The following is a 26,693-nucleotide window of genomic DNA, read 5'->3' as shown; positions in this document are numbered from 1 at the left end:
AATTTTATGCTGTTTGAAATTGACTATTCATAACTACCTGTCATTGTTTTAGTGGTTCAAGCTGTATAACATTTACATGAAAACTGAATGCAAGGAGAAGTTATTTGCATCTCATTGATAATCCCTAGATATGACACTACTGTTTATGATATGAAATTCTGAAATAGAATAGTCACTGGTTCGCCAATCGCCTGTGTAATACCGTTTGTTAAAATACAATATAAAGATGTTTTAATAGGATTTTTCTTTGAGTAAGTGAAGATTCTGTTTCAATGCATATAATTACAATATAATTAAGCTTTTTCACCTAAATAAATGTGACTATTCAAAAACATTTAATAGAACTAATTTGCTAAATAAATGAGCTGTGAAGTGATTTGTGTTCACTCCAAACAGTGAATCATGTGCAGGAGAATTTTACAGAGTGTAAGCCATATGTCTTACTGGACCTTTGAAATCAACACAGAGTCTTTATATGCTTATTACTTTACATTCTCAATTGGAATTCACCCTCACCAAGTAGAAATTTTATTGTGTGTGCTGACTGCAGCATGGCTTCCAACAAGGTGGTATGTTTACTAACAAACCTTGAAAATACTAATAAAATAAATACTTTTATATTTTACATTGGCAATTGGCCATTAGGGACGGTCAAACATGTTTGCCAGTGAATGGTTCCTAATGAATAACGACCGTTTGCTGTTTACCCCAATTTTGTTGTTTCAGAAATTCACATTAGCATTAAAGGCAGTGGCTGCCAACTTAAGTGTTTAGGATCAAAGTCCACATTCATGCTAAAATCGCCAAATTTGCAGCGTATGTTAAGGAAAAAAAGTGGTAACAATGGAAGATTCCCATTGGTCTGTTAGTAGACCAACAGGGAGCTCTGGAGGGACTTTTAAAGATGCTTCCAGGCTTTTAGCTGTATTTAGGATAAATGCGAGCTGCACAGAGGAGTGTCGCATGTGACGGTGGATGCACAGAGATCTCCAATCGGGTATCAGAGGATATTGGTGTGGGACCTTTCTGAGGTGATTGGCATGGGAAAATTAACCTCCTGGGTGGTATGGCTGACACAGTGTCGGGCATGCTGCTTAGGAGGTTTCCTATTGAATAGTTTGCCCCAGAATAGGTTAGCAAGGCATAGGTGCCTCCATTAAAGGTAACTTGCTATAGGTGCGGTAGTATAGGCGCTCCCTCCCCCTGAACCTCCCACCCAGTGTCGTTACTTACCAAGACTCTCTCCCGCGCTTACTGCAGCAGCTCTGATCGCAACATCCCTGCAGCACACAGCCCCGGTCTTCTCTGTGTGGAGCAACTGACAACATGAAGTTGATGACTCCTGCTTCTGTGTACAGAAAAGACCAGGGCTGTGTGCGGCAGGGATGCTGCAGTTTGAGTTGTTGCGATCGGTGCAGGAGAGAGGCTTGGCAAGTAACAGTACCAGGTTTTACTGCAGGGTGGGTAGGGTTAATGGGGGGCACCCATAGTACCACACCTATAGCTAGCTACCTTTACTGAGGCTACCTATACCTTGCTAACCTACACTGGGGCACCTATACTGGCTACCTTTACTGGAAACACTTATATCTTGCTAACCTATACTGGGGACACCTGTACAGGCTACATTACAGGGGGCACCTATACCTAATTATCCTATACTGGGGACACCTGTACTGGCTACCTTTACTGGGGGCACCAATACCTGGATACCTATATTTAACTTAGCTTCCAATGCACACTCTGCATCACGTACATGGGGGATGTCTGAGTTGGCTAATACTCAGTTGGCGTGCTGATCCCTCACCATGTACCTCTGATAGTGACATGTTCCCCGGTGATAAGTATTGATGATGCCGGGGTCACGCAGTCAACTGAATTCAATACAATAACCTGCGTGGGATTCAGAAGACAGATGGCCACCACGCGGTGGGCGACACAGGAATGGTAATGTATGAATGCACACGGGGGGGGGAGTACATTTACAGTGGGTTGCAAAAGTGTTCGAAACCCCTTGAAGTTTTCCACATTTTGTCACATTACTGCCACAAACATGCATCAATTTTATTGGAATTCCACTTGAAAGACCAATACAAAGTAGTGTACATGTGAGAAGTGGATCGAAAATCATACATCATTCCAAACATTTTTTACAAATAAATAACTGCAAAGTGGGGTGTGCATAATTATTTGGCCCCCGGAGTCAATACTTTGTAGAACCACCTTTTGTTGCAATTACAGCTGCCAGTCTTTTAGGGTATGTCTCTACCAGCTTTGCACATCTAGAGACTGAAATCCTTGCCCATTCTTCTTTTCAAAACAGCTCCAGCTCAGTCACATTAGATGGACAGCGTTTGTGAACAGCAGTTTTCAGATATTGCCACAGATTCTCGATTGTATTTAGAACTGGACTTTGACTGGGCCATTCTAACACATAGATATGTTTTGTTTTAAACCATTCCAATGTTGCCCTGGCTTTATGTTTAGGGTCATTGTCCTGCTGGAAGGTGAACCTCCGCCCCAGTCTCAAGTCTTTTGCAGTCTCCAAGAGGTTTTCTTCCAAGTTTGCCCTGTATTTGGCTCCATCCATCTTTCCATCAACTCTGACCAGCTTCCCTGTCCCTGCTGAAGAGATGCACCCCCCGAGCATGATGCTGCCACCACCATATTTGACAGTGGGAATGGTGTGTTCAGAATGATGTGCAGTGTTAGTTTTCCGCCACACATAGCATTTTGCATTTTGTCCAAAAAGTTCCATTTTGGTCTCATCTGACCAGAGCACCTTCTTCCACATGGTTGCTGTGTCCCGCACATGGCTTGTGGCACACTGCAAATGGGACTTCTTATGCTTTTTGTTAACAATGGCTTTCTTCTTGCCACTTTTCCATAAAGGCCAACTTTGTACAGTGCATGACTAATAGTTGTCCTATGGATAGATTCCCCCACCTGAGTTGTAGATCTCTGCAGCTTGTCCAGAGTTACCATGGGCCTCTTGACTGCATTTCTGATTAGCGCTCTCCTTGTTCGGCCTGTGAGTTTAGGTGGATGGCCTTGTCTTGGTTTACAGTTGTGCCATACTCCTTCCATTTCTGAATGAAAAACAGTGCTCCGTGGGATGTTCAAGGCTTTGGAAATCTTGTTGTAGCCTAAGCCTGCTTTACATTTCTCAATAACTTGATCCCTGACCTGTCTTGTGTGTTCTTTGGACCTCACGGTGTTGTTGCTCCCAATATTCTCTTAGACAACCTCTGAGGCCCTCACAGAGCAGCTGTATTTGTACTGACATTAGATTACACACAGGTGCACTCTATTTAGTCATTAGCACTCATCAGGCAATGTCTATAGGCAACTAACTGCACTCAGATCAAAGGGGGCCGAATAATTATGCACACACCACTTTGCAGTCATTTATTTGTAAAAAATGTTTGGAATCCTGTATGATTTTCGTTCCACTTCTCATGTGTACACCACTTTGTGTTGGTCTTTCATGTGGAATTCCAAAAAAATTGATTCATCTTTGTGACAGTAATATGACAAAATGTGGAAAACTTCAAGGGGGCCAAACACTTTTGCAACCCACTGTATACAAGAGGGGGGCAGTGGCAAGTCAGTGGACGTGGCTGATTCCCAAGAGATTTCATGCTGAAATCGATCGGGAATCCACCTGCAGTGTATGGGCAGCTGACAGATCTCTCTCTAATCAGATTTGATTAGAGAGGGATTTGTCTCTTAATCGAATGTGCCCTTAACCGATTCATATTAGTGCAGGTTGAGATTATTAAATTATAGTTTTCATAAATTTTCATGGTAAAATGTGCGAACTAGAAATCATGTTTGCCTATCACTATTAGTCATCATATGGTGTGATGATTAGAAACATCATAACCTTTTCAGTACAAAACACTGGTACACTTTTTGTCTATTTTTTATTAAAAAAATATTTTTTGTAAACAGTTTTTGCAGTTGAAATGTGAACTGTAGTGAAGTTGTGGGCTGTATTAACTGTAAACATTGATGTCTTTATGGAGTTAAAAATGCCCCTGATCTGTGCTGGGCTGCTGGCATATGTAAAACTGCCAGTGCCAAAAATGTAAGCAATGTGAAATATGCAAGGGAAACAACTGCATATGCCATTGTTTGTCTGATAAGCTGTCATGGAAACCAAACCACATTTGTTGAATGAACAGAAGATAAAAGTACAGAATTGGCTGATGTGTATCAGTTTCTTACAGGATGCAGGGCTCAAGCAAACTAAATTTGATTGTGTGCAGATGACAGAAAGTATCAAGTCACTGTAGAATTAGATTGTCTGATTCTGTCAAATGAAATTGTACTTTATTAATATGAGGTTACAATGCTTTATAAGTCTTTATTCTAGTTTTTTTTATTAGCTATTTCATAAATGTATGTAGTACCAGGATATTTTGCAACATGTTTATTTGTCCCCTATCCCTGGAGGAGCTTGCAGTGTAAAGTCTCAGTTAATAAAAACGAAATCAAAAAGGAATTTAGAGAATTAGAGAATTTAGAGAGTGAAAACAAAACTAGCTGGTGGCGGGGGACTAGAGGCTCTGTGAGTGACTGCGAGGGCACGGGATGGCTGGAGGGGGCTGGTAGAAGCCCCAGGCAAGTAAAAATGATTTTTTTAAATTCCTGGCTTAAAGGATACCACAACTGAAATGTGACATAATGAGATAGACATGTTTATGTACAGTGCCTAGCACACAAATAACTATGCTGTGTTCCTTTTTTTCTTTCTCTCTCTGAAAGAGTTAAATATCAGGTATGTAAGTGGCTGACTCAGTCCTGACTCAGACAGGAAGTGACTACAGAGTGACCCTCACTGATAAGAAATTCCACTTTTTATCTCTTTCTTGCTCTCAGAAGCCATTTTCTGCTAGGAAAGTATTTTATAGGTGGAATTTCTTATCAGGGAGGGTCACACTGTAGTCACTTCCTGTCTGAGTCAGGACTGAGTCAGCCACTTACATACCTGATATTTAACTCTTTCAGACAGAGAAAGAAAAAAGGAACACAGCATAGGTATTTGTGTGCTAGGCACTGTACATACACATGTCTATCTCAACATGTCACATGTCAGTTGTGGTATCCTTTAAGTGTCCCCTTAAGTACTATGATTCTGCTACACCTGGAAATAAAGAAATGAAATTGGTCATGCAGTGACTTCTGTCTGGTGAAGTAAAAAGTGTATGTTCCATTTTTTTCTCAGTACTTGTAGAACTTTTATCAGTATTTCACAATGTATTATTTAGAAGAAATCTGTCAAATTAGTTCCATTGTTAATGCTCAATTCCAAGCCTAGATAATCTGCTAGTCCAGTTCTGTAGCAGAGATTGCTTTTATTGGTGTAAAATTGCTTTGATTAGCTGCTGTCAAATGCATCACTACTTTTGTCAGATAAATCACTTAGAAATAAATTGGTTAGGAGTCCCCTAACCAGGCATTTGCTGCAGTGCAGACTTCAGCACAGGGCCAGATTTACCATAACTCACTATAGGCATGTGCCTAGTGGTGGCTGATGATGGAGAGGCAGCTCACTCCCCTCCCCAATGCCTCCCTACTTCCCCATGCAGAGTTCTGAGCAGATCATAAATGAGGGGTCACCCATTCAGCTCTTGCATTCCTCAGACAAGATCTCCCTTCAGTCAGGGGCACCACTAGCTATTTCATACTGAGGGTAGCTCTGGCTATCTAATGCTACGGGACAACTGTAGCTTACATCTGAAAATGGCGCCTGAGAATAATGGCGCACAGTGTTGCCTCTAATCCGTTTGCTGCTTATCGCTATTTAACGTTAAAGCCTTATTGTTATTTAGCGTTAAAGCCTTATCGTTATTTAGCGTTAACACACAGAACCCTCTCTGTACCTACCCATAACCCCCACTGGTGGTGCCTAACCCTAACCACCCCCCTTGGTGGTGCCTAACCCTAACCACTCCCCTGGTGGTGCCTAACCCTAACCACCCCCCTGGTGGTGCCTAACCCTAACCCCCCTGGTGGTGCCTAACCCTAACGACCCCCCTTGGTGGTGCCTAACCCTAACCACTCCTCTGGTGGTGCCTAACCCTAACCACCCCCCTGGTGGTGCCTAACCCTAACCACCCATCTTGGTGGTGCCTAACCCTAACCACCCCCCTGGTGGTGCCTAACCCTAACCACCCCCCTGGTGGTGTATATTGTACTGTAACTATACCTAACCCTACTCTCACACAGAACCCTCCCTTTACCTATCCCTAACCCTAAGACCCCCTGGTGGTGCCTAACCCTAACCTCCCCCCTGATGGTGCCTAACCCTAAGACCCCCCCCCCCCCCGTGGTGCCTAACCCTAACCTTGACAGTGTTACATTAAATCCATTCGCATTTTGCAGTTAAATAACGTCTGCAGTTTGGCTTATGTAGGGCGCTATTGATAAATAACGTTAGTGTGTGCCACTATTGATAAATAACGTTAGTGTGTGCCACTATTGATAAATAATGTTAGTGTGTGCCATTATTGATAAATAACGTTAGTGTGTGCTGTTTTTCTTCTTTTTTCCCTGTGCGCCATTATTATGCAGTACTAACGATAAATAGCGATAAGCGTATCTTTTTAATGTGGCGCCATTTTTATGCATAGGTGCTGTGCGCCATTATTCACTGATCCGACTGTAGCTACGTATGAAGGCAGGCAAGGGAAGAAAGGGAGATGTGACTGGGCCAGTCAGCCCACTTATGTGCAGCGGGGATTTGTAGGTTCATGGAGGGTGAAGTCTAGGGTGCCAAGACATCTGGCTCCTGTGATGTACTGTAAATCTAGGCCTGCTTCAGGAGCAGCAAGCTGCAGTTCTGTTCTGCTCAAGCTGAACAACAAAATTATCCAGACAAAGCAGCAAAGCAGTACAAGCAACCCTGACCACAGAGCTTCAGATTAACTCATACATCAAAGCTGTTTGAGATCACTTAATCAGATATTTTTAGCTGCATGAGCCTCATTGGGCTCTCAAAAGGTAACATCTGAGGGGGGGGGGGGGTATGTACAATGAGTGCAATACATACAATGAACACATAAAAAAAAAGCAGAAACACTGAACACTGATGATAATCAGTACTCAAACACAGCCATTAGCGGTATAGAATTAAACGTCCTAAATATACCACTGTGTACAAAGTATATATTACAAACTGCAAGTGGGGAATTTATAATGGGAAATTCAGGGCTCAAGCAGGTCAGGTCTAGAAGATAAAAAGCAAGTACAGGAATGCAGCAACAAGAAATCAGATTTCTAACTTCTGAAACATAAAAAACAAATAAAAACCTGGATAGTAAAATTTCTAACAGAGTTTTAAACCTTCTAGAAGATAGGTATGGCCGAGGGCGCTTTTAGCAGTCTCATGATCATTACCTTGATTTGGTGTACCAGTTTTTACAAAATGCATTAAAGTGAGTCTGAACCGAGTTAAAAAAACTAAACAAAAACAGATCCCTAAGGAGAGGCGAAGGCTCTGGATCCTAATGGGCCTTCCTTTACCTCTCACGGTCACCGTGTTCCAGTGCTGGATCCCCCGTTCAAATCCCCTGCTGCAGGAGGCCTCTGAAGTCTTCAGGAGCCTGAGTGGTCCCAAAGACAGGTGAGGTGGCTCCATACTGCGCATGCGCGAGAGTGTGCTCGAGCATGGGCAGTACAGAGCACTCTGGCTCTCTTACGGGAACGGACAAACTGTTGACCCTGACACCAATGGTAGGCGTGGGCTCTCCCAGGGCGCGGAGTCTAAGTGGCTACGGGTCTTCACCAGAGCACCCCGCAAGGGATGATGGGCCGCTACCCCTAGTGGGCAACGGACTACTTTCAGCTGCCTAGTAGCCACCAGGTCGCGGCCCCCAGGATTGCCCCACCGAAGGCAGAGAGAAAAACTGAGTCCGATATGAGAGACTGGAAGCTTTCCGATATGAGAGACTGGAAGTGTAGTCGAGGAAACAGGCACAGATCGAGGCAGGCGGCAGAGAGGCGTAAACGGATAATCAGGCACAGGTCGGGGCGGGCAGCAGACAGAGAGAGTAAACAGGAACAAGCCGAGGTCAGGTACCGGAGAATCAAATAACAAGTAATACAGGCGAGGCGAATACCAACTAGCTGTAATGAAGCAACAGCACTGAGTGGTTGCAACCAGGGACCTTAAATACAGATTTTGAATCGGGCGCCAGATTACACCTCAACACGTATACGCGCATGCGCTTTAGACGCGTACTTATTTCCGCATGCGCGCGTGCACGCGTACACCCTGAAGTTGTTGAAATACATAAAAGACAGGGCGCGCGTGTAAGGACAGGACGCCAAGGATGGGAAGCAGGATACCGAGGATGGTAACAGGCTCTCAAAGACTTCTGAAGCCTCCTGAAGTGGCAGAAAGCAGTCTCTGAACCATCTAATGAGGAAGCCAGCTTTAGAATGTGGAGAATGTGAGAGGAGTGGGCAGGGCCGGGCCGAGGCATAGGCTGGAGAGGCTCCAGCCTCAGGGCGCAGTGTAGGAGGGGGCGCACAATTCATTCAGCTGTCAGGAGGGGGCGCACAATTCATTCAGCTGTCATTCCTAATTGTGTTTGATGCACAAAGAAATAAGAAAAGGGGATACATAGCAGTGACTGCAAGCCAGATAACTAGATATTAAGGTATTGGGGAGGTTGTGGGCCCTGTGGCACCTCTTAGTGTAATAGCAATGAGTGTGTGACGGCTGGGGTGGGAGGGATGGAGGGGCGCACTTTGGTGTCTCAGCCTTGGGTGCTGGAGGACCTTGTCCCGCCTCTGGGAGTGGGAAGGCTCTATAGGACCGAGAGCCTTCCCTCTCCTTAGGTGAGTATGTGTTTTTTTTGTTTTGTTTTTACTCACTTCCTTTAAATTCAATGGTGCCAATGATTTTTCTATTCTAAAGTTACAATAGGATTTAATTTGTGTGCAGTTACATGACAGATTGCTGTGATATACATAATAATAAGATATTTTACTACATTTTACTAAAATTTTGGGGGGTTCTTTAAGAGAGGGGCAGCAAAGACTCCTTGGCAAGGGGACTCCCAGACCATGGACTTAAATTAACCTTCTTAAATTAACCTTCTTATAGTCAGTTAAAATTGATAAATACACTTTGGCTCACAGTTTGCCAAGATAATCATATTGAAGTAAGATTGCTCACGTAGCATTCCTAAATGAAAAACAATCATTTATTTTTCTCTCTTTATAGGTAAAGGAAAAAGGCTCCACCAGGGTTCATGCTTTCAACAATGTCAACAACGCACTTCAGATTTTACAAAAAAATAATGTAAGTATTTGTTAAACCTAAAGTTAGTGTTAATATCCCAAAAGCAAGCTTTTAATAGTTTTATTAATTAGCTTAAAAATTCACTTTTCCTATTTTTTTTTTAATTTATCCTATAAATCTTATTTTTTAAGTATATTATTAGAAAGTGAAAGCAGCACTTCTTTACAAATTTTTCCTGCAGTTTTGTTTTTAAAACACATTGGCCTCAATTCACTAAGATCATGCTGGAGATAATAAGGCAAGAGAAAACTTACCTCCACTAGTAAGAGAGTTATCTTATCTCTTCATTCCTTACGCTACCTCTTCTGTAGTTAATTTACCTCCTCTGTAGTTAAGTTACCTCCTCTGTAGTTAAGTTACCTCCTCTGTAGTTATTTTCACATGCAGTTAATGAACAGCCTGTATTTAACTCTGGAGTTATTTTAAGGATTAAAGAGTTAACTTAAGGACAGAAGAGTTAACTTTAGGTTTGCCTGAGGTAAAATGTTTCCTGAATACTACATGCCTTATCACCATGGTAACAACTCTAGAAGAGTTATTAAAGACAGGAGATAAGCTTAGTGAATTGAGGCCTATGAGCCTTTTTGTTATTAATCCAGAGAACAGAAATGGAGCTATCACTGTTTTAGAACAGCTCTGCAACCTTATATCAACATTTTTTTCAAGGCAGGAGGTAAAATTCATCAAACTTGTGATTGGCTGCTGGTGTTCAGTTAAAAATGCTGAGGATCCTTTCACACTTTGCCCATTACGTTGCATCATACAAGGGCTACCACATTGTTCACGGTGCGTTTGGGCAGGTCCCAATGCCACAACACACTGTATGCAGTGTATTAACGGTACCATGTGCACTTTTATATGGGAAGTAAGGCATTCTTAAATTGTACTGTATGCCTCACCTCAAGGTGCGATGTGTGACCCTTCAGCAACTTTGGGGTGCAATCAGAGAATAATGCACTGCAATGTAATCAAACAAGTGTGTATGGAGTATAAACCTTTGCTGCTGCCCTTACCTGAACCTGGTTTTGTAGCAACTTAGATTAATTTGAGACAAAGGAGAACTGCCATGAATACCAGTGAAAGTTTTTAGCTCTGTGAATCGTATGGACCTCTTACTAGTTTACTTCATGTGGTGGGACTATCTAAAAAGCAGAAGCCTACACTTGCTGATATTACAAACTATATTCTCTATTTCCAGATAATCTTTCAGATTAGCTAATCTCCACCAATCATATAGGAACCTTTATTACAGACAATTTGTATATTTATATCTTTTGATGCAAATACTGCCTGAGACATTTTTGTTCATCACATCCTAATGGAAGCATCCATTATGAATGTGAAAAAGTAGCCATGAATTCAGGCCGGATAAAGTTATGTGAAGCTGAATTAAAGGGAAATAGTGTTTACTTTTCTTGAGACTGGGAATTTCTGTTTTTAAAGAAGGCTAGCAACATCAACTAGAAGAGGGTTTAAATTACCTTTTTCCAGTTAACATGGAATATTGTTCAGCCGGACAGGAGATAAAATGGCCTTTATTCAATTATCTTTTCCTCTTGAGTTTTCTCCTCAGAGATAATTTTAAAAAAGTACCAAAAATAAGGTGAAAAAGTATCAAGAATTAGGTAAAATAAAGTACTATCATTATTATTTTCGGTATTTTCTTGCTCGGTGGTGGTTTAAAAGGCACTTTGTTGACAACGTTGAAAAATATAAACTAGGAAAAAAAGTTAATTGCATATGGGCTCAAACAATTACTGATTATTTTGGTCCGTTTATAGGGAATCTAAAGTGAAAATAAACTTATGAAATAATGCATTGTATGTGTAGTACAGCTAAGTAATAGAACATTAGTCTCATATTGTGTCCAGTACAGAAAGAGTTAAAGGGGCACTACAGCGAAACACTGTAAAATTTAAAATATGTGCAAACATATGGTATACAAATAAGAAGTACATTTTCTCCAGAGTAAAATGAGCCATAAATTACTTGTCTCCTATGTTGCTGTCACTTACAGTAGGTAGTAGAAATCTCACAGAAGTGACAGTTTTTGTACTAGTCCATCTCTTCATAGGGGATTCTCAGCAAGGCTAATTATTCTGTATAAAGATATTCCCTAAAAAGGATTTAACCACTTTACCCCCGCGCGTACGTATTTCTCCGCCCCTTTTTCCATCCTTTAAAAACCAGGGACGGAGAAAGACGTACTTTCCGCGTTCCCGACGCTGCCCGCGCTCCCGCTCGTAAACACGCCGCCCGCCGCTAGTAAACACGCCGCCGCCCGCTCGCCCAGAGATCAATGAACGGGAAAATCCATTCCCGTTCGTTGATCTAAGCCCCGCAATGATCAGCTGCTCTCCTATGGGCAGCGCGATCATTGTGAAAAAAACCTCACGTGTCCAGCCTCCTTATTCTTCCTCCGAGCTTCCGGAAGGAAGCTTGGAGGTCGCATTACAACAAAAAGTTACTGTGGCCATCTTGTGGCCAAATAGTAAACTACACCCTACACATTTTTCACATACAAATAAATGACTTTTACACATAAAATTAACTCATTACCTCCCACACTCCCCATTTTTATTTTTTTTGTAATTAAAAAAAAATTAAAAAATTTACAATTAAAAAAAATACATAAATAGTTACCTTAGGGACTGAACTTTTTAAATATTTATGTCAAGAGGGTATAACACTGTTACTTTATAAACTATGGGCTTGTAATTAGGGATGGACGCAAAACTGAAAAAAATGCACCTTTATTTCCAAATAAAATATTGGCGCCAAACATTGTGATAGGGACATAATTTAAATGGTTTTATAACCGGGACAAAAGGGCAAATACGTTTCATGGGTTTTAATTACAGTAGCATGCATTATTTAAAAACTATAATGGCCGAAAACTGAAAAATAATTATTTTTTTCCCCACATTTTTCCTATTTTCCCATTAAAACACATTTAGAAAAAAATAATTCTTGGCATAATGTCCCACCTAAAGAAAGCCTAATTGGTGGCGAAAAAAACAAGATATAGTTCATTTCATTGCGATAAGTAATAATAAAGTTATAGACGAATGAATGGAAGGAGCGCTGAAAGGTGAAAATTGCTCTGGTGCTCAGGGGGTAAAACCCCTCAGTGGTGAAGTGGTTAAACAATGATGCTGGCCAGCTTCCCTGCTTTCTACACAGTTTTTTGGCAGTTGGACAGAGCAACTGCCATTCACTAAGTGCTTTTGAAAACAAATATATCCCTGAGAATTTAGGGAATATCTTTATAAAGAATAAAAGCCTTGCTGAGAATCCCCTATGAAGAGATGGACTAGTTCAATACCTGTCACTTCTGTCAGATTTCTATTACTTACTGATAGTGACAGCAACATAGGAGACAAGTAATTTATGGCTCATTTTACTCTGGAAAAAATGTACATCTTATTTTTATATGTTTGCACATATTTTAAATGTTACAATGTTTTGCTGTAGTGCCTCTTTAAGGCACTTCACTTGTTATGTATGCAAAAGAGCTTCTATGAGCTCTCCGACCCAACTTGCGTCAGCTACAGTGCGGTTTTCTGAGGCAATATATACTTCAAAGAAACAGTGAAAGACAACTTCAGATAATATTTTTACTGCAGGGAAGCTGAAAGGGTCATTAGCCCTGCTCTGTTTCATAGTTTAAAATACAGTGTGGTTTGTAAATTGCAAAGATTATAGAATGATGCAATGGTATCAGAAAAAAACTATATACCTGAAAATAAAAACATGACACACTTTTTTTTAATACTTATGTTCTATTCATTATCCGTACTATACATACAATTCATTATAGCATAATTTGTTCTTAGCTTTAGAGTCAATTTAAGTAAATTAAAAGGCATCATAAAGAGTAACACAGAGAACTATTCTTAGCTGACCTAAACCTATGTCTATCCTTATAAATAAGTAGCAAGTTCTGATATCAGATATATAAAGATTAATTCATTATTAAGATACACAAATAAGCATAAATAAATCTCTAGTGTACCGTGTCGTTGCTCTGTATAAAATACATGTTCTATTACATTTATGTGGAAGATGTCCTTGGTGGCTCTACAATATTAACATTCAATATAGGTCAAAAGAGGTATTGCATTTAATATCCATTTGGTGTCTAATATAATAGTATATAACTAACAGTACAAATAAGTCAACAGTGTGATTGTACTGCAGACTTCAGAAAAGGTAAATAACCTTGCTGTGCAGCCTTTCCGGTTTTCTGAATTCCACTAACATTCACTTCAAGGATAAATTCAAATGAATGACATCATTTGTGAAAGAATTTTGCTCCGCAGTTGCCAAGCACATGAAAGATAGACGTGCAACTTCTTGACATATTGTAATACATGATTACTGTACTAGGACACTACTTTAGATGTGTCTCTACTATACTGTATATTGATTTATCAGTCTGTAAAAGACATATTTAGTGCTTGCATTGCATGAAATGTATTCATAAATCTTTGCGACTTTATGAAGTGCTAAACTGACCTAGATTATCATGTCAAAAAGTTACAAATAGAAAAAAAAATGTTTACTGCCTATCAACGAAGAAGGCCAGCAAACACATTTTATACAGATATATGTTTAGGTTCCCTTTATTTATTTTTATTTTTTTAAAGCCTTGGATAAGCTTGAATTTAGAGCTTTTTCATTCGTATAACTGTTAGCAGGCAGAAGTTGAAGTCAGCCGTTAAATATGTGAACTGCTATTGTTAATTTAATGGAATCAGAAGTAAAACATATGTGAAGGTTGCCTGATTGCTATAACATGTTTAAAATATAATTTGCTGGACTGTACATAGTTAAATAGTTATTTTGGTTGAAAAAAGACATAATACGTCCATCGAGTTCAACCAGAGAACAAAGTACAACACCAGCCTACTCCCTCACATATCCCTGTTGATCCAGAGGAAGGCGAAAAACCCTTACAAGGCATGGTCCAATTAGCCCCAAAAGGGAAAAAAATTCCTTCCCAACTCCAGATGGCAATCAGATAACATCCCTGGATCAACATCATTGGGCATTACCTAGTAATTGTAGCCATAGATGTCTTTCAACACAAGGAAAGCATCTAAGCCCCCCCCCCCCCTTTAAATGCAGGTATAGAGTTTGCCATAACTACTTCCTGTGGCAATGCATTCCACATGTTAATCGCTCTTACTGTAAAGAACCCTTTCCTAAATAAATTGACAAAAAAGTTTTTCCTCCATGCGCAGATCATGTCCTCTAGTCCTCTGAGAAGGCCTAGGGACAAAAAGCTCATCCGCCAAGCTATTATATTGCCCTCTGATGTATTTATACATGTTAATTAGATCCCCTCTAAGGCGTCTTTTCTCCAGACTAAATAAACCAAGTTTATCTAACCTTTCTTGGTAAGTGAGACCTTCCATCCCACGTATCAATTTTGTTGCTCGTCTCTGCACCTGCTCTAAAACTGCAATATCTTTTTTGTAATGTGGTGCCCAGAACTGAATTCCATATTCCAGATGTGGCCTTACTAGAGAGTTAAACAGAGGCAATATTATGCTAGCATCTCGAGTTTTTATTTCCCTTTTAATGCATCCCAAAATGTTGTTAGCTTTAGCTGCAGCGGCTTGGCATTGAGTACGATTATTTAAAGGGACTCCGAGCTCACAAAAAAAAGGAAAGTTGTACTCACCAGGGGCTTTCTCCAGCCCAGTGCTGGTCGGGAGGTCCCACGCCGGCGTCCTGGCTCCTCTCCTTCTCCCCGCTCCGGTATGGCTGACAGGCTGCAGCCCGGGCGACACTCGGTAGAGTGTCGGGCTGCAGCTTCCGCGTATGACGCGGATTACGTCACACGGCGGCCGCCTCGCGTCATCACGGCGGCCGGCGTGAAAGTACTGCGCATGCGCGATTAAAGCGCGCATGCGCAGTACTTTCACGCCGGCTGCCGTGATGACGCGAGGCGGCCGGCGTGTGACGTAATCCGCGTCATACGCGGAAGCTGCAGCCCGACACTCTACCGAGTGTCGCCCGGGCTGCGGCCTGTCAGCCATACCGGAGCGGGGAGAAGGAGAGGAGCCAGGACGCCGGCGTGGGACCTCCCGACCAGCACTGGGCTGGAGAAAGCCCCTGGTGAGTACAACTTTCCTTTTTTTGTGAGCTCGGAGTCCCTTTAACTTGTTGTCGATGAGTACTCCTAAGTCCTTCTCCAAGTGTGATGTCCCCAACTGTATCCCATTTATTTTGTATGGTGCTGGACCATTGGTATGACCAAAATGCATGACTTTGTCAACATTGAATTTCATCTGCCATTTATGTGCCCATATAGCCATCCTATCCAGATCCTGTTGCAATATGACACTATCTTCCTGAGAGTTGATGATTCTGCACAATTTTGTATCATCTGCAAAAATAGCAACATTGCTCACTACTGCATCTACTAGGTCATTAATAAATAAAATGAAGAGCACTGAACCCAGTACAGACCCCTGTGGGACCCCACTGCTAACAGTATCCCATTTTGAGTATGATCCATTGACCACAACTCTTTGTTTTCTGTCCATTAGCCAGTTCCCTATCCATGCACACAGACTCTTCCCCAGTCCTTGCATCCTCAACTTTTGCACCAGACTTTTGTGTGGAACAGTGTCAAAGGCCTTTGCAAAGTCCAAGTATATCACATCCACAGCATTGCCAATATCCATATTAGCATTCACTACCTCATAAAAGCTGCGCATGTTAGTCAAACAGGACCTGTCTTGTAAACCCATGTTGATGCTGAGAAATAAGATTATTTTCTACTATGAAGTCATGTATAGTATCTCTTAGTAACCCCTCAAATAGTTTGCATACAACTGATGTTAAGCTTACAGGTCTATAATTTCCTGGATCTGATTTTTTAATAATAATAATATTAATAATAATATCAGTATTTGTATAGCGCCTTTCTCCTGATGGACTCAAAGCATTTGCGAGGCAGCCACTAGAGCGCACTCAGTAGGCAGTAGCAGTGTTAAGGAGACTTGCCCAAGAAACTCCTTACTGAAATAGGTGCTGGCTTACTGAACAGGCAGAGCCGAGATTTGAACCTAGGTCTCCTGTGTCAGAGGCAGAGCCCTTAACCATTACACTGCCCAATTTTTGCCCTTTTTAAATAATGAGAAAACGTGGGCTGTATGCCAATGTACTGGGACTCTGCCAGTTGAAAGAGAGTCACAAAAGATAAGATAAAGAGGTTTATCTATAACTGAACTTAATCCCCATAGGATCCGAGGATGAATGCCATCTGGGCCAGGTGCCTTGTCTATTTTTTATTTATTTAGTCTTGTCTTCACTTCTTCCTGCGTTAAGTATTTAATATTACAGTTGGAAGATTGAGACTCTTCTGCATCTGTAATTTTCAACAGTGCTGTTTCCTTTGTAAAGACAGAAGCAAAGAAAGCATTTAATACCTCTGCCTTACCTTGGTCATCCCCTGTTGAGTTCCCACCCTCATCCTTTAGGAGTCCTATACGGTCAACCTTTCTTTTTTTAGAGTTTATGTACTTGTACAAATTTTTGGGGTTAGATTTGATATCCCTAGCAATTTGATTTTTAGCTTCGATCTTTGCCAGCCTAATTTATTTTTTACAGTTTTTATTTCACTCATTATAATTGCTTAGTGCAGCCTCGGTCCCCTCCTGTTTTAGAACCTTATAGGCATTCTTTTTCCTCTTCATTTTATCTCTAACCTTTCTATTCATCTATAGAGGCCTTTTTTTATTCCTAGGCATTTTGTTTCCATATGGGATATACATAATACAATATTGATTGAGAATAAGTTTAAAAGCTTGCCATTTCCCTTCAGTGTCCTCCCCTTGTAGTACATTATCCCAGTTCACCAAACATAGTGCCTGCCTAAGTTGGTTGAACTTTGCTTTTCTAAAATTTATAGTTTTGGTGGTCCCGCTGCCCTGTGGCCTATCAGTCGCCAGATCAAACGTTATCATGTTGTGATCACTATTTCCCAAATATTCTTGAACCTGCTCATTTGATACATTATCTGGTCTATTAGAAATGATCAGATCCAGTAACGCATTCCCCCTAGTTGGTTCCGTTACCATTTGAGTCAAGTAATTGTCCTGTAGTGCTGCCAGAAATCTGCTGCTTTTACCAGAATGGGTAGTCTCAATACTCCAGTCAATGTCTGGGAAGTTGAAGTCGCCCATAACTATGACCTCATTTTTACTTGTAGCTTTTTCATTCTGCTGTAGTAATCGCAGTTTTGCAGCTTCATTAATAAGAAGTGGCCTGTAGCATACCCCAATAAGCAATTGGCAACTTTTATTTCCACCATGAATATTTACCCAAACGGACTCCACATCTTTGCAATCTTCCTCCATCTCATCGTTGAGGACAGCTGTAAAAGAATTCTTAACAAAGAGACAAACCTTTTGTTTTCTGTGAGTTCATTGTATATTACAACAGTTAAAGGTGCTTCGTAAGAAATAATAACAATGTAAATAATTAAACCCATTATTAATATAAAGTACTCCATTAAAATAAATATCCTATGGGAAAATCTTTAAGGAGAGTATTTCTACATGACTGTGTGCAGGGTCCTGATAGACAAAAAATAAAAATAATTGGGAAGGGGGACATATAGTCTATTCATTTGCCTGTATAAAGCATTTCCCCAATGTTATAGGCGGGCTCAGATAAACAAAATCGACATTATTGAAGCAGGTAAAAAGGCACCTGAGGCATGCTGTTAAAAATAGTGCCACTAGTTTTATGTTCTCATCAATGACATGCAGTTAGATCTTTGTTAATATTAAAATCTGCAAATAGTGGCTTTAAGTGGTAATTTGGGTGCCCACAGGCACCCACAAAATAGTTGGCTCTGGGACAGCTATTATAGCTAGTATATAGCCTTTTATTGCCACTATTTACCATTACAGGCACTATTCACAGCTTTTAACTTTGTCACCCATGTAGACGAAAATATTGTGGGTTAGCAGTAGGAGGTAGATGTCTTAAATGTAGGAGTGGGTGGGGGGCCCTTAGAGGTTAAGGTTAGGCATTGCAAGGATTGAAATGGCTAGGCATCGGAAGTGTGTGTGTGTGTGTTAAAGTTGGACACCACAGATGGGGTTATGGTTAGGCACCAACGGGGAGGTCTTAGTGTTAAGCATTGGCAGAGGGAGGCTTCTGTGTGAAAGAAGGGTTAGGTCATAGTAAAATACTGGTAAAGATTAAATTACTGTTTTTCTTACTATTGTAAATTAGTAGTATAATATCTGTAATTTTATCTATACTCTAACTGTACTAGAGGACATCTCTGGTTCCCTTTTTTTTACCAGGCGCCTTAGAGCTAGAGCAGAGTATCTGCTGTATCGGGAGTGTATGCCTGTTCAACTAATGGCACTTGGTGATAGTGTGTGTATATATATATATATATATATATATATATATATATATATATATATATATATATATATATATATATATATATATATCATAAACGATTGTAAAAATAACAGCAGTCCTGGCACACATATTACCATGTGCCATTACTGACTTAGTTATTGTGAGGGTCAACCTGCCTGGATCAGTATGGATTGTCTACAATGTGTCATAATTCAGGCTAAGTGTTGAAGACATATTGGTTGCTTTCTCCAAACAAAACTGATCAAGATGTAAATTTAGAGTTAAGGCTTGTTCACGCTGCAAGAGTTTTTTTGTCTAAGCAATTGTAATTTTAAAAGCTCTTGGTAAAGGAATGCTATGTGTGTGTTCTCAATGGAGTGATGTGATTTTATAAAAACAATCTCCCACAGCATTGTACTAGCAAGAGGTTTTAAAATCACTAGTGCGTAAAAAGCTTGTGCAGTGTGAACCAGCCCATTTTTTTTTACTAATATTACTTTCTACTGTTTTTAGGGTCAAAATGTTAGTCTCCATAGCACAGATCATACGTAAATCTTTGCTTTTTTAGTCTTAAATTTGATAAATAAAAAGGTCTGGGATAGTATCAATCACTTATGATCATTTTAGGCAAAAATCTTGTGTGGGTACAGGTGTCCCTAAGGTTGGCAGGTTCCCTTTCAGCTACACCAATGAATATCCACCCGTAACTTGCAGTGGGGCGTCTAATGCACCTCTTCCCCCAATAAGACAGATGAAGTTGCTTGTTAGATAGCTAAGCCGGTCATCTGTAGACAGTTGGATGATGAACTACCATCCAAAGTTCTCAGGAAGGATTTATCCATAAGGAGTACATAGCTTAACCACTTGCCGACCGCACGCTTATACCGTGCGTCGGCAAAGTGGCAGCTGCAGGACCAGCGACGCAGTACTGCGTCGCCAGCTGCAGGCTAATTAATCAGGAAGCAGCCGCTCGCGCGAGCGGCTGCTTCCTGTCAATTCACGGCGGGGGGCTCCGTGAATAGCCTGCGGGCCGGCGATGGCGGCTCGCAGGCTAAATGTAAACACAAGCGGAAATAATCCGCTTTGTTTACATTTGTACGGCGCTGCTGCGCAGCAGCGCCGTAAGGCAGATCGGCGATCCCCGGCCAATCAGCGGCCGGGGATCGCCTCCATGTGACAGGGGACATCCTGTCACTGGCTGCACAGGACGGATAGCGTCCTGTGCAGCCTCGATCGGCGGGGGGGGGCAGCAGGTAGGAGAGGGAGGGGGGAATTTCGCCGCGGAGGGGGGCTTTGAGGTGCCCCCCCACATCACCCAGCAGGCAGAAGAGATCAGACCCCCCCAGCACATCATCCCCATAGGGGGGAAAAAAGGGGGGCAATCTGATCTCTCTGCCTGCTACCTGATCTGTGCTGGGGGCTGCAGAGCCCACCCAGCACAGATCAGTAAAAACAGCGCTGGTCCTTAAGGGGGGGGGTAAAGGGTGGGTCATCAAGTGGTTAAAGTGTCAACATGTTAATGAGACTCCAAAAACTCAACTATAAGCACCTCACCAAGTCCTCAACTTCAGCAGTAACTGAAATATATCTCTAAGTACACTGCCAGAATCTTCTTGCCAGATCACTTGCTGTCTGGACATTGCCCTAATTATCAGGGCCATGTGACTCCATGAAGCACTAGAAGGTGATTGTAGTGCCATTTATGCTCCCTCCTATAGTTTGCAAAGCTTTTTCCTGGTATCTTCTGATCCTCTGTTGAAGGGATATGATTGTTATTATTATTATTATTTATTGGATTTATATAGTACCAACATATAATGCAGCACTGTATAATAAAGAAGGTTACAGACAATGATAATGGTGGGTGACAGAAAACACAATACAGGCAATGAGCAATAGGATACACTATACCAGATCATATACTGGAGTAGTAGTCCCAGTAATACAAGTTCCCGTCATTCTGTGGGTAAATTGCACAATCAAGTATGATACACAAGGAAAGAGGGCCCCACCAAATGCTTACAATCTAAAGGGTGGGGGCAGTGACACAATAGGGGGGGAGCTGCATTGAGAGGTTCTTGGCAGAGAGAATGTTTGGGCATTGTTGGGGTGGGGTGGGCCTTCTTGTAAAGGTGAGTTTTGAGGGATTGTTTGAAGGTGTGGAAGGAGGGGGCAAGCGGATGGGCAGTGGGAGAGCGTTCCACAGGATGGGGACAGCTCTAGTGAAGTCCTGAAGTTGTGCATGTGATATCTATCTATATATCTATATCAGCCTTTCTCAACCTTTTTACCTTGGAGGAACCCTGTAAATAACTTTTGGATCTCAAGGAACCCCATGCAAACAATTTTTTGGTCTTGAGGAACCCCTACATTTATTTTTCAGGAGGCATGGTCTTTAAATAGGTTAGGCTGCTAATTTCACTATCTCCTATTACTCTGCCACTCATTATACTGTCTCCTGACCCCCCAATTTAGTGCTTCTTGTTACAGTACCACCTATTATAGTGTGCTCTATTATACTTCCGCCACGATGGGGTAAAATGCCAAGGAACCCCTGCAGAGTCCTCAAGGAACCCTGGGGTTCCAGGGAGCCCTGGTTGAGAAAGCCTGATCTATATGCTGTAAAAAAAAATATATATATGTATATATATATATATATATATATATATATATATATTTTTTTTTTTTTTTTTTTTTTCTGTACTAATTAAAAATGAGATTGAATCGTGGATGTGTATTTTTTTCTGTTAAAAATAGATCGATTTGGTGAATATTGGCAGTGCGGACATAGTAGATGGCAATCATAAGCTGACCCTTGGATTGATTTGGAGCATTATCCTCCATTGGCAGGTGAGCTATTAGTCTACAGGCATTTGTATGTTGCACCTGATGCCTTTCTAAAGCACTTTGAATGGATTGTAAATATAATAGCTAAATGTTGAATGGAGTGTCATAGAGTTAAGTTTATTGTGAAGCTGTGACTAAATACTCTCCAAACACAAGAGAAGGACTTTTCAAACAAAAGGATATGTCTATTCAAATATTGATGAGCTAGTGTTCAAATGCAAATGAGAAGCTTTTTAAAGGATATCCAAGTTGTAGTGAAAAAGTTCAGCATAAGCCAGAAGCCTGCAACCCAATTTGGGTTGGTGATGTTATGGATGGGACAGCGGCACCGTGGAGGGTGGATGAACTGCAGGACTGGGACTGGTAGACTTCTAGAGTCTGGAAGAAACCCCAGGTAAGTAAAGCTGAACTTTTTTTTTATTTCACCCTGGATAGCCTTTAAAAACTTTTTTTCTAAAGTTGCATTTATTTGTCTACCTATACTATTACCCCATCAGGTGAATGAGCATAATGACTGATTTCCCAAAGGATTGTCAATTAGATGAAAATGCCTGCCTGGCATATTCATATGGTTAGTAAATCTCCTGTCTGATCTTTATTTTGCTTCCTGTAGGTCCCCTCTGGTGCACACAGGTAATGGGGAAATAGGGGAGGGAAGCCGGGGCTTCAATTCATCAAAGGCTGTTCCATTAACAAAAAAACAAAAAAAATAATAAAGTCGGCAAAATACCGTATTTGGTATTTTAGATTTTTTTTTTTTTGCTAATTCATCAATATTTTTGCAGGTGCAGTAGAAGTTTGGTAATTTAACTAAATACTATGCTTCAGTTCCTAAAAACCTGTTTGGTAACTGCAGATCAGTGTGGAGTGTGTCTGTGTTGTTACAAGCTGTTCCATGCAATGAAGGCATTACAATAGTAAGAGGCATCCCCACATCCCTTTAGAATGTACATATTTGGTTATACTGCCTCTGCTCGCTCTGAATCTGTCCATTAGTCTTTCTTAACATTTTATTCAATTGCCACAGCTTAGATGAACTTCCAGGAGACATTACACATGCCATGCTTAGGTCATTTCCCTACTAGCTACTCTGCATCTTCAAACAGGAACCTAAAAGGTTAAACATCTGAAGGAAGGCAGGGAAAACCACTTTTGTTCTTTTCTCTCTGCTCGCTGCCTGGGGGTTAGAAAAACTGGACCCTCCCGAGAATCCATCCAAACCTATCAATGTCAGATCAGCAGGACTTGCAGGATACAGGGCCTGTTTCTATTGGCTTCTGCTCCTGTCAGTCATAGCTTATCCCTCTCTGCTTGTGTGAGTCACGGCTCCTCTGCACTGTTTCCAACAGAGAGAGGAGAGCTGCTGGTAATTATCGAGTAGGTTACTTACAATACAATACAACACAATACAATACAATTTCTATAGCGCTTTTCTCCCATAGGACTCAAAGCGCTTTACTTTACTTGGCTTTACTGCATGCTGTAATCTTGATGAATTGACATTTACTGACATGTGTATTTACGGCATAAGTTGGTAATTTACCTCACTGCTCTGTAATTTCAGCTTTCCATGCGGTAACAGCATTGATAAATTGACACTTTCCTAAATGCTCTGAAAAATCTGACGTTTTCAGCATTACCGATTGTGGTGATGCTTGATGCCACTGTCTGACCACATTCCACATTTGAATGCTGCACACTGCATAATAAGCTATGTCCTAATTCCCTCTCTTGTGTATTATCTACACTACTTTCCAACACAGACAGGTACCATGTCCATCACTCTGCAGAAAAGCATGCTGGCATCTATACAGGACCAATCAATACTTACTAACAAGCCCCTGTTGTTAAACATCTGAGAAAACGGCTGTTTCTCTTTATATCGGATGCAGTAGCTGCAGAGTACATTCCTGATTAATGGGCTATCTGATCATTTTGATTGGGTTGTTCATCAATCTGAAGTCAATATTACCTTGTATGTTCAAATCCTAACCGACTCATCAGGAAGTTAAAAAAAAAAAGTAGCTATTTTCAATCCCTCTTTTTCCAATTTCTTACATGCTTTTCAGATTATGAATTATTCAGTAACCCCTGCAAGAACCCTAAGTGCAGAGTGCAATGTGTATTATTTTTGCTCCTGTGCTGTACTCTCAGTGGTTATCCTCTGACTTGTACCGAATACGCCTGAAAACAGTGATATGTCTCAGGCACATTTATTTCTCATCAATCTGTGCTGGAACCTTTATTTGAAAGCTGTATTGCTATCACAGCACTAAGCTTGAATGAGATTGAGGTTTAGACCTGCTTTTTATAATATAGTCATGATTGGAGTAACTGAAGAGCTTGCATTTAATTACTGCATTAAATGCAAATATTCCTAAACAATATATGTACATTAAATATGACAAGTGGCACTAATTTTCCTCTTGTTCCTCTTGTGTTTTGAGTTTGAAATCCCCTTACTTATGCCACTCAGCAAGCACTTCTGCACAGCCACATAACACAGGTCTAAGCCATACTGGAATTTACAGTATTCACTAAGCATGGTCCTCTATTACAAGAGTATTGTGCAGTGACTGATGATACAGGAACATAATAAACAAAACAAAGGGAAAGCCCTTCACATAGTGGTATGACCCTGGTGCCACGGAGAACAGGCCCAAGGATTTATCTAGCCTTGATTATAAGCTATCTAGCATGTGATGGAACTAAACATCTGTCACATGTGTACAATGTGAACTGTGTTAAAGGCAAAGATTTGTGTTCTTCATCTATCACCACCTATCCTTACATTTTAAGGTCAGAAAAATGTCCAAAACAAAATGTATCTGTTGGAAAGAGAAGTTTCAGGATGGCAACATTACAACTCCTGAATCAAAGTAATGTTGCTTACATAAGAGCCTGAAATTCTTTTTTTTTACTCCGTCTTATATTAAAAACAACAAGGCTAAATTCCAGAGGCGGAATGTTTTCCTGCATTGTGATTTTCTATGAGATGCCATGTCTGATATAATCATTGAAAGTTTCTTTCTATAGCCACTGTGAGCAGCACATTTTAATGAGAAAGTGAATGTCAAGGACAGTCGGAGACAGGATGGGGAGATTTTTAAATCTATTGCATTTTTTTTTCGACATCTTTAAAAAGTGCATTTAAAAAAGCTTAGCTACACATAACTTCTTTCTGTTCTAGTGTTTATGTCACTAGAGCTCTTTCTGCATGTCACTAAAAGAGGCCAAATAAAATGTATTTAGTTGTGTCCTCCATTGTTCATTTTAGGAAATTCAGATTTGGTGATGGCACCTTAGTTGCACAGACACTAGTTTTTGTGAGATGTGATCACATATCAGTATATCAGCTTTTCTTCTTTTTTTATGGCACACTTCACAGATGTTATGTACAAAGCACACTTGTTATAGTTGTGTGTGTTAAGTGGGTTCTGCTATAACCTGTTACTGGCAAACACTTTAATTACTTAAAGGATACCTTAAAGGAATAGTATTAAAGAAATCATTTTTGTGCTAACATTAGTAATGGATGTAAAAGCATTTTTAATAAAGGACTCAGCATATATTTTTGTTATATAATGCTTTTTACATACCAGGTACCTGCACGTCAGGGTACTCTGGATTAACTGACGGCGTCGGGGCAGAGGAACTGTCCACATTCCTAGGGGATGCCGCTGATGTATCTCTGTAATCTGAGCGGCACAGTGTATTTCCTGGCTCCGCCCCCTCTCCCAACACGCAGTTAGGTTTGAGGAAGGAGAGACAACCTCTCTCGCTCCTATTATGCAGCCCACCCCTCCTCAATGCAAGTTCTAATTGAGGTGGCAGCTGCAGAAATTGCTATTGTGCCCAGCAATAGTATGTAAGAGGAGGGAGAGCTATCTCCCATCTCTCGCTCCAGCCCTGCACTTTCTGTGCACGCACTGAGTCTGCCCTGTCATTGTGTGCTGTGGTTATGCAAAAGCAAACTAATGCAAAGGAGGGCAGAAGCGTCCCATTCTGCAGCGCATCATCTGTACTAAAACATGTTCAAATTGCTCTGCAGAATGGAATGTTTCTGCCCCCCTTTTCCTAGTTTGCCATTGCATAGCAACCGCATACCTCCGATGACGGGGCAGACACACTGTGTTCAGAGAAATTTATTACAGGAGCGAGATAAGAGGGAGACGCTCTCGGCTCCTGTTACAGCCTATTGATGGGCATATTAGCAGACATACACATGACAGGAGGGCGAGAAGGGAAGAGAAGTTCTCAGCTCTTGTTACATTGGCAGGCATATGAGTACATTCTACAGCAGCCCCATGAGTTACGTGTGAGTGTGTGTGTGTGGAGTGGGGGGAAGCTTTAACACATTTTTACCCTCAGCGTCGGCACCTACAAAAGTGGACTATTCCTCTGTCCACTGCTATCTATAGGAAACTGTAAAACAGGTTTATTGACTAAAAAAGCATTACATGACAAAAGTATATGTAGAGTCCTTTATTTATAATGCTTTTACATCCCTTACCAATGCTGCCACAAAAAATACATTCTTCGATAGAATTCCTTTAAGGCTGTTAAACTTCCTGGTCAGCTAGGTTGGTGAGCACTGCGCAAGTGCTGCCTGGTGATGTGTCTCTTTGAATGACCTGGCCAACCCGGAAGTAGCTTCAGGGGGCCTTTAGAGGGTAATGGAGGAAGGCGAAGGAGAACGGGGGAGTAGTGAGCATGAGGAGAGCTTCCTGCACATGCCTGCTCCCCCCTTTTTTAATTTGTTAACAACGTTAAGGTATCCTTTAACCTTTTGAGGACCAGCGGTGTAGATCCTACACCGCACTTGTGGCCGCATAACACCGATGCGGCATAGGATCTACCCCAGCCACCGTTTCCACTCCCGACACGGTCATGCACACCCGAGAGGGGAGATTAAACTGTCATATGACAACTGACATCTCCCCTCAGTGAACAGAAGCCATCGCATATGGTTTCTGATCACGTAATCACTATGATCGCTGTCGGAACATTGGCAGTTGCGGCGGTAGGGGGGAAGAAGAGGATCAACTCACCTCCCTGCCCTTCCAACAACGATCGGAGCGCCCCTCCACTCTCCCTGGCATCATGGCTCCTTCTGACATAAGACCCG

At 41.3% G+C, this 26,693-nt stretch overlaps 1 protein-coding gene across 13 annotated transcripts in view; it reads left to right on the top strand.

Annotated features, from left to right (window-relative positions):
- Window positions 1-26,693, top strand: part of DMD (dystrophin) — a 3,066,377-nt gene that overhangs the window by 687,912 nt on the left and 2,351,772 nt on the right. For 12 of the 13 annotated variants that reach the window (XM_068268325.1, XM_068268327.1, XM_068268324.1 and 9 more), the window contains exons 4-5: window positions 9,239-9,316; window positions 21,476-21,568. In XM_068268325.1, the coding sequence (XP_068124426.1) occupies window positions 9,239-9,316; window positions 21,476-21,568 (171 nt within the window). Of the gene's footprint in view, window positions 1-9,238; window positions 9,317-12,620; window positions 12,700-21,475; window positions 21,569-26,693 lie in introns of those variants that run through there. The other variant, XM_068268328.1, reaches the window with a different exon arrangement.

This window comes from Hyperolius riggenbachi, chromosome 2 (assembly GCF_040937935.1).
Source record: "Hyperolius riggenbachi isolate aHypRig1 chromosome 2, aHypRig1.pri, whole genome shotgun sequence".
Taxonomy (NCBI): domain Eukaryota; kingdom Metazoa; phylum Chordata; class Amphibia; order Anura; family Hyperoliidae; genus Hyperolius; species Hyperolius riggenbachi.
This window is presented reverse-complemented; position numbering and strand designations above follow the sequence as displayed.